The sequence below is a fragment of the Octopus bimaculoides genome, chromosome 15 (assembly GCF_001194135.2).
Source record: "Octopus bimaculoides isolate UCB-OBI-ISO-001 chromosome 15, ASM119413v2, whole genome shotgun sequence".
NCBI lineage: Eukaryota > Metazoa > Mollusca > Cephalopoda > Octopoda > Octopodidae > Octopus > Octopus bimaculoides.
In genome coordinates, this window is record NC_068995.1 from 30686375 (window position 1) to 30694556 (window position 8182).

General features: G+C 38.5%; 1 protein-coding gene across 1 annotated transcript in view; it reads right to left on the bottom strand.

Moving 5' to 3' along the window:
* LOC106867620 (deoxyribonuclease-1) overlaps window positions 1-8182 on the bottom strand; it is a 33669-nt gene that overhangs the window by 3415 nt on the left and 22072 nt on the right. Inside the window, exon 5 of the mRNA XM_014912546.2 lies at window positions 4186-4453. Coding sequence (XP_014768032.1) covers window positions 4186-4453 — 268 coding nt within the window. The remainder of the gene's footprint in view (window positions 1-4185; window positions 4454-8182) is intronic.

Consider the following 8182-nt stretch of genomic DNA (forward strand, 5'->3'; position numbering starts at 1 on the left):
ATATTATATTATATTATATTATATTATATTATAAACCCCACAAACACACACATACACCATAGTCTCGAACAGTGAGAATGAGTACCCAACACTGCATCTATTGAATTTATTTGTGGATTAACGATGCTACCAATGATTTCATGTGAATAGGATTTCAACAATCTGCTAGCGATCCACTTCAAAATCCTCTTCATATTAAACCATAAGTAGCAATGTTATACACACTATATATAGTGGACATACTAGCCCAAGCGGTAGGTTAGTATGTCCACGCAGCGGGTATACCTTCATCAGAGACCAGGTATGAATATTTTAGACAGGGAAAATTTACAGTTTACAAGGAATAAAATTCACAGTTTATAAGGAATAAAATAGAAGAATAAAGACTAAAGGTAGTTAGAAGAATGTAGTGAACTTCATGCAGGCATAGCTTATTCTTCTTTCATCTTTCACATCTTACAACATGCCGTTGCAAATAAATCTTTGCCATTACATTGGTGAACCCGAGTTAAAGAATTGCATCCTTCACCTTCACATGAACAGTTGTCACATCCATCGATTACATTGGTGGCCCCGTCTAAAAGCAATTACTACTTCCTTCTAATGCTACATGCCGTTGCATTTTTCTGACTCCGAACTAAAGAACTACAGTCGCCATACCAACAGTCGCTAAACCAGAGGGAAAGAATGACAACCTTTGCCACCACCACGATGCACCCTCGTTCCACTTGTTACAGTACGCGTAACAGAAAGCACTATACTGAGATGCAATCCACGATGCACTTACAACAATGCAACACTGCTGACGCACAAAGAATTCGCTCACTATGGAAGCCAATAAATGCATGATTTGGACAGCTACATCCCCAGAAACCAACTGGAAGAAAATACGGAAGCCCGCGCATGCAACCTTTTTGGCACACACACGCTTTTCGTCTTGTCCCAACGTACAGACCCTGCATTGTCTACGAACTTTTGCACGTATCTAAGACTCTCATATAGACTATCAACAATTCTTTTTCTTTGCATGCAAATCTTTTCAGTTTCAGTAGTAGACTTTTAGCAAAGGACGCTATTTTCAGCTAAGTTTGCCACTTTGTTTACTCATTTAGGCACTGTTCGTTCCTTTTGCTGCACTGCACACTTTCATTTGTTTACGAGTTACACACATTCTGCGACGACACATTCCGCGATGCACACATTCCGCGATGCGCACATTCCGCGATGCACACATTCCGCAATGCACACATTCTGCGATGCACATATACCGCGATGCACAAATTCCGCAACAACTCGTTTCACTAAAACTAAATTTATGTGCATATCTTTTTGAATGTTTTATATTATTATTCATATTTTGCATGAACTTTTTTCGTTCACTTTGAAAATGTTTGTATTGTTACATACACACACGCATGCACCTTTCCTGGCCTTACGCATGCATCTGCACATATTGTTCATATACACATACATGTTGACACTGTCACATTTATGCACCACACCACACCATGCCTTTCTCGCTTGGTTTTCTTGCTCCTTGTATCCTTGTAGACACAACTTGTCTCTGTAAGACCCTAGGTCGGTCACGTAAACATAGAGAAACTTGTTTGTCCCTTACAACGCGCCAGCATGCCACACTTTTGCTCCTGCACGTTCAAGGTATTCAATACCTTATGCATCAGCTGGCATATTCAGCACTGCTTCAATCACTGGCACTTAATCACTATTATGTATTTGTAATCACTGCACTAGCATACTACCTCATCCATGAGCCCTTTTGCACACACACGCGCGCAACTCTTTTATGCCTCTACTGCCTTGTTTTTCAACACATCTGTGTCCGCTCAGCCCTTTCCCGACTCGATGCACGTCGGATGTTCACATGCTCTGCGCTCATGTTTAAACATAATTTCCCTCTGTTAGATCCCTGTTTGGTCACATAATGAATGGAGAAAATTACCTGCCTCGCACATCACTCCAGCATGCTACACTGTCGTTCTTGCTAACCTCAGCAATTACCTACGACAACAGCGCCAGACACATTTCACTTCTGAAAAACTTTCAAGGCATTTCACACACTGCAATCCTGCAGGAAGATCTTCGATATCATGGATTGAGAATACACTCACTCGCTCACCTGAGTTTATTTTACAGTGAATTTTGATACGTACACCTGCACTTGTGTATACGCCCTCACGCGCACATACGCGCTAACTCATTTTCCTTACTGCCCAGTCACTGACTGCACATTCTGGCACGCAAAGCGACACCGCAAGGCTTTGGTCGGCCAGAAGCTATAGTAGAAGACACTTGCCCAAGGTGCCACGCAGTGGGACTGAACCCCGAACCATGTGGCTGGTAAGCAAGCTACTTACAACACAGCCACTCCTACAACAATTGTTAGTCAATTGTTGTTGATCAAGATTTCTCCATTTTCTGCTTAATTTATGTGTGTGTGTATTAACAAACACACGCACACAGACGTGCGTGTGTGTGTGTGTGTGTGTGTGTGTGTGTATGTGTGTGTGTGTGTGTGTGTGTGTGTCTGTGTGTGTGTGTACGTGAAAGTGGGGTTGGCGTCAGTAAGTTTTGTAAAACTCAGTTTATATTTGATGGTACTCGGAATAGTTATGGTGTCGGAATCGTAGAAATGTAGAGCAACGGACAAAATATTCTGCGTGTTTACTTCTATCTGCGTTCCTAAGTCAAATAATATTCAGGTTGTTGCTGCCTTTTATTTTTCCTGAGATGATAAAATGAAATACCAGTTAAATACTGGTATCGATTTCATTGACAGCTCTCTTTTTCAAATTTTGTCTCTCAACCCATCTTATAATATCAATTTGCGGAGATGAAACATTGGAAACTAATCCGAAATCATCCAAATGTGACAAACAGCACAGGAAAAACGACCAAAGATCCAACATTCGCACCCGAGAAGAACAAAAAAGAGTTTGTATATAGTCTGTAGAGAAAACGGTAAACGTATCTACATGAAGAACTAACAAACAAGACGAATATGCACTGGGGGAAAAAAAGACAATGATAAATGGGAGAAATAAAATAAGACCCTAGAAAGACTCCCCGAATGAAATCTTAAACACGTAAGAGACTTCCTATCAATCAAACTTCCCTCCACTGTTAAAAGTGAAAGAAATAGAAAATATCAAATCGTACTCTGTATACTGTTAATGATTATCTCAGTTGGAAGTGACTCAGAGGCTTTTAATGTCCTCCTTCTCTCACATCTTTTCTCCACCATTTTTTAAATATAAAAAAAAAGAAAAGTAAAGTTGATCGTTTAAATGTTTTAAATGATCATGTAGTTTTATCCCAAGTTGCGGTGCATTGATAAGTTCCAATTTTAGAAAGAAATGAATTTCAATTTATCTGCATCTACTTGCAAAAAGAAAAGAAAAACAAATGAGAATGAATTATACAGAAGCATAATCAAATTAGTATATAAATATATATATATATATATATATATCTCAGCGATTCTCTCCCTTTCGGGGAAATTTCTCTCCCTCCTCCCTTCCCCCCCACATACACACTTTATTTCTTAGCAAACCCTATTTCTCTCTGCCTAGGAAAAAAAATGGAGATACAATTAATGGATAGCAATTGATTTACATCAATTATCATTCATAGGATACAAGTTATCCCTCAGACGGTTGTTATAACCTCTAACTTAACATCAGATAGATAGACAGATAGATAGATAGACAGATAGATAGATAGATAGATAGATAGAAAATGATATTATCAATAGTAACAACTACTCTAGACGATTCTTAGTGATAAGTCAATACAGTGATCTGTAGCAACTGGATTCGATCCCAGGTTTTGTCACATAGAAATCGCATTTCGATCATGTGCGCAAACCTAATTGTTATCCGATCAACGGCTGTTGTTCACGAAAAGTTGACAAACTACCGAACAATCACGTGAACAATTGGATAACAATTGGGTTTGTGCACATGATCAAAATGTGAATTCAATGTGGCAAAACGTGAGATCGAATCCAATGCTATAGATCTCTGATACAATCACCAGATCCCGATACTTGGAAGGGTTGGGTAGAGTTCAACCACACTCAATACACAAACATTTAAAAACATTAAGTGTTTATCAATAAATATTTATCGTCCTACATCAATCTTTCTTTTATTCTAGAGAACTTACCTGTCATAAGCGCAATGTGTCCCTTTAACTGTAGTGTCAACATCGTCACAAATAGGCCACGTGTAGGCCGAACTTCGGCGCATTGATACTTCTTGCCATTTAGATTCACGGAAATAATTACAGTCAGCATTCATGTCACCCATGATAATAACGTTACTGGTGCGGAACTTTCTGGTCACACTATCGTGAACTTTCTCCAGTAACTTTATCTCTTCAACAGCTTCATCGGGACTAATATGAACCCCAACCAAGGTAAACTTTTTGAATTCTGTAAATAAATAAATAAATGTTTTCTTTCATTATTTTACTACTCTCAATCATTAGACTAGGGCAACGCCTCCAAAGGTTTTTAAACGATCACATCTTTTTATCACGTGGTTAAGTCACGTGATATAAAGCTACAAGATGAACAACAATACCGTTATAGATATAAGTACAAATTCACATTTGAACGCGCGCGCACACACACACACACACACACACACACACAATCGTAAGAGATCTCAACGCCATAACAAAGTATTCGGATCTTTGGGGTTTGACGGGCAACATTTGTTTTCTTAACGAAACACTTTCAAACTTGGGACACTGGTAGAATGTGTCATATAAAACAACTTCTTCTCTTAACCTTCCTAACAAAAAATTGTACATCGCAAGTTATTTCATGTTAAAGTTGTATTTCTGTAATTTCAACCAATCACTGACGTCTATTCAGCTGTATACAGTTACTGCTGTTCGGTGTCAAGTGTGTTATTCCCTGTTTAATTATATCATTATTCCCTAGTAAGGCTTTAGAGTTTTAGGGTTAGGGTTCGGGTTTTAGGGTTAGGGTTGAGGTTAGGGTTGGGGTTAGAGTTAGGGTTATGGTTATGAGTTATAGGGTTAGAGTTAAGAACGGGACTAATTTTATTCAAGGGAAAAGATCCCATGACACCGTTACGGCATTAATTGTTTTCACTTCAATAGACGTCAGTGATTGGTTGAAATTACCGAAATACGACAATTTTTTACATAAAATAACTTCGAATACAAAATTTTTTATTTGTTCTATACCACAAAATATACAAATATTCGAAGTTTGAAAGTGTTTCGGTACCAAAAACACTACAAAAAAAATGTTGGCCGTCAAACCCCAAAGATCCAAGTATTCAACAATTTAAAATTGGTGCAATAACTTCCAAATCCAACAGAACACACTTTCAATCTACTAAATTCCATCCACAATATTGATCCACCTAAGCTTCTCAACCGGGATTCATATGGTCCTTGGGGGTTTATGTAAGATTTGCTGTCAAAATTTATGTACAATAAAATTGGTTTTACTTCTACAATACACAAAATATTTTTTATACAATTCCTAATATTTAATTATAAAACTATAATAGGATTTAATTAAAATATGACAGGATCAAAGTGTACTGCAGCAGGATCGAACGCAAAACTGCGTTGGTGAAGTTAACTTCTTAAGCACATGGCCATGCCAATGCATATATGTGGGAATGTATAAATAATGATTACTTCTAAATATTTATAGAAATTTAATCCTTTAAACCTGCGACTGTACTTTAGCGGGTGCGACTTCGTTTGATGATACTCCTTGAAGATACAAAAGCTAGCATCCACATAGGTTTGTGTTTGTGACCGCCTGCTTTAGCGTCTTCCAGACGTATAGTCAAATGAAATGGCGCCCACTTCAGTACTTGCAGGTTCGCAATTAATGGTGTGTTTATGACAAGTGTAGACTATATCTGATAGTGAGGCTTGATTGAATGAAATGGTAAGTTATGGTGTTCTTATCAACAATATGAAATTGAGTTATAAAGTATGTTTTAACAAAGAACTAGGGGGAAATGTGACGTTCGTGCCTTTCCCGAAGGTACTGGTAGCGGAAGAGAAGTGAAATGATTTCAGTCGGGTCACAGAAGACCTTGTCATGGATCCAGCATTTTCATCAAATTTATCTCTTACTTGTTTCAGTCATTAGACTGCGGCTTTGCTTGGGCAGCGCGTCGAACAAATCAATTACACGACTTATTTTTAAAAGTCTGGTAATAATTCAATTGGTCTCTATTGCCGAACAGTTAAGTTACGGGGACGTAAGCACACCAACACCGGTTGTCAAGTGGTAGTGGTTGATAAAAATAGATACAAAGATACGCATACACAGACATGTATGTAAATATATAATTATAATTCACATGCTGAGGTAAGCTGCGAAATTTGTTCTTGGAGGTATCTGAGATATTTATGTGCAGTTATGGCTTTGCGTTTGCTTTCCTGTAGGTATGTATATCTCATTTATTTCCTGTATGCATACTCTGCTGATGAGGTAAAGCCATTGGGCAGAACCAGAAATTATCTAAACCAGGGCTATTTTGTTATTAATTTCCCTAAGCTTGCTCCCTCGCTTTCGGCGCGTGTATTTTTGTGATTTTTAAAGTGGTGAGGCGATTTAGCGTCTATCTTCAGCATATAGACTTGAGAAAAAAATTTTGTATGCCCTTAGTTATAATTATATATATGATTTCCCCTTAATCGGTCTAGGCAAGACTTCCTTGTGGTTTTTGTGTGTCGTGTGCGATTATATTTTTAAAATTAGCAGTTGAGCTGAAACTGATTTTTAAGTTATGTCTGTTGAAGATCTTTCTATAATTATGGTTGACTGGAAAGTGTCTGTCTATCAGTGCTAAGAAATACTTGCCTATATTAAAGGTCACTTCGGGTGAGTAGGGGGTGTGAACCAGATAGTTTTCCTATTTCTATGTTTTCTTTTCTTTATTACTGGATTGGTGGCAGGTGTATAGGTTATTCCCTCGTTAAAACCACTATCTTTTAGAGCCTTATTGTATACTGGGGCAACGCTATTAAAAATGTCCCTATCAGAGGAGAGGCTAGAAATTCTTTTGCTAATGTTCTTAACTAAATTTTTAAACACTATGGAAGGATGGCAGGAACCCACATTGATATAACTAAGTCTATCGTTGGGCTTCTTATATGGCTTATAAATATTCTTATTTAGATCTAAGGATACATCTAGGTAATTGACAACCGTCAGGTTGGTATCTATAGTTATGCTAAGACCGAAAGTTTTCATCAAATAGATAATATCCTTCCTAAACTGATCCTGTGCTGGTCCATTGGTATTAACGGTTAAAGCTAGGGCATCATCTTTGTAAATTGCGAAGTGTACGTCAGGAAACGTTTTGCCCAACGTATCGAGTAGGAATAGTCCAATAAGATCGCATATGCCTGCTCCATCATATGACCCCCATGCTCACATCGAAAGCATCCTCTGTATCCGTAGTCTTGGCACACTCTGCGTTCTCACTGAAGAGTAAAGTATTTCTAGCATGGAAGATTATGTCCTGATCCTGTGTACTGATTTCTATGAATCCGCTTGCGAAGGTAAGGGCTTTATCTAGCAGTTCTTTAGAGATAGAGGTATAAAAATCGACAATATCGAACTGCGTGAATCTCGCTTTATTCTTATTCTTAATATAATCGCACACAACACACAAAAACCACAATATGAAGCCAACTGTTCATGCAGAGATAAAAATTTGTGCCCGCTAAATGGAGATTGCATGTCCGAAAACATCATTTATGAGGCCACCGTGGACTCTATACACCCTGCTGTACTCTTTCACCACAACTTTCTCTCACTCTTTCTTCCTGTTTCTGTTGTGCCTGTATTTCGAAGGGTCAGCCTTGTCACATTCTGTGTCACGCTGAATCTCCCCGAGAACTACGTTAAGGGTACACGTGTCTGTGGGTGCTCAGCCACTTGCACGTTAATTTCACGAGCAGGCTGTTCCGTTGATCGGATCAACTGGAACCCTCGTCGTCGTAACCGACGGAGTGCCACGATATAAGAATTGAAAACAAGCATAACCTTAATATAAGTTTCGAATTTTGGCACAAGGCCAGCAAGTTCGGGGGAGCGGGTAAGTCAATTACATCGACCCCAGGTTTCAACTTACTTTATCGGGATCTTTTC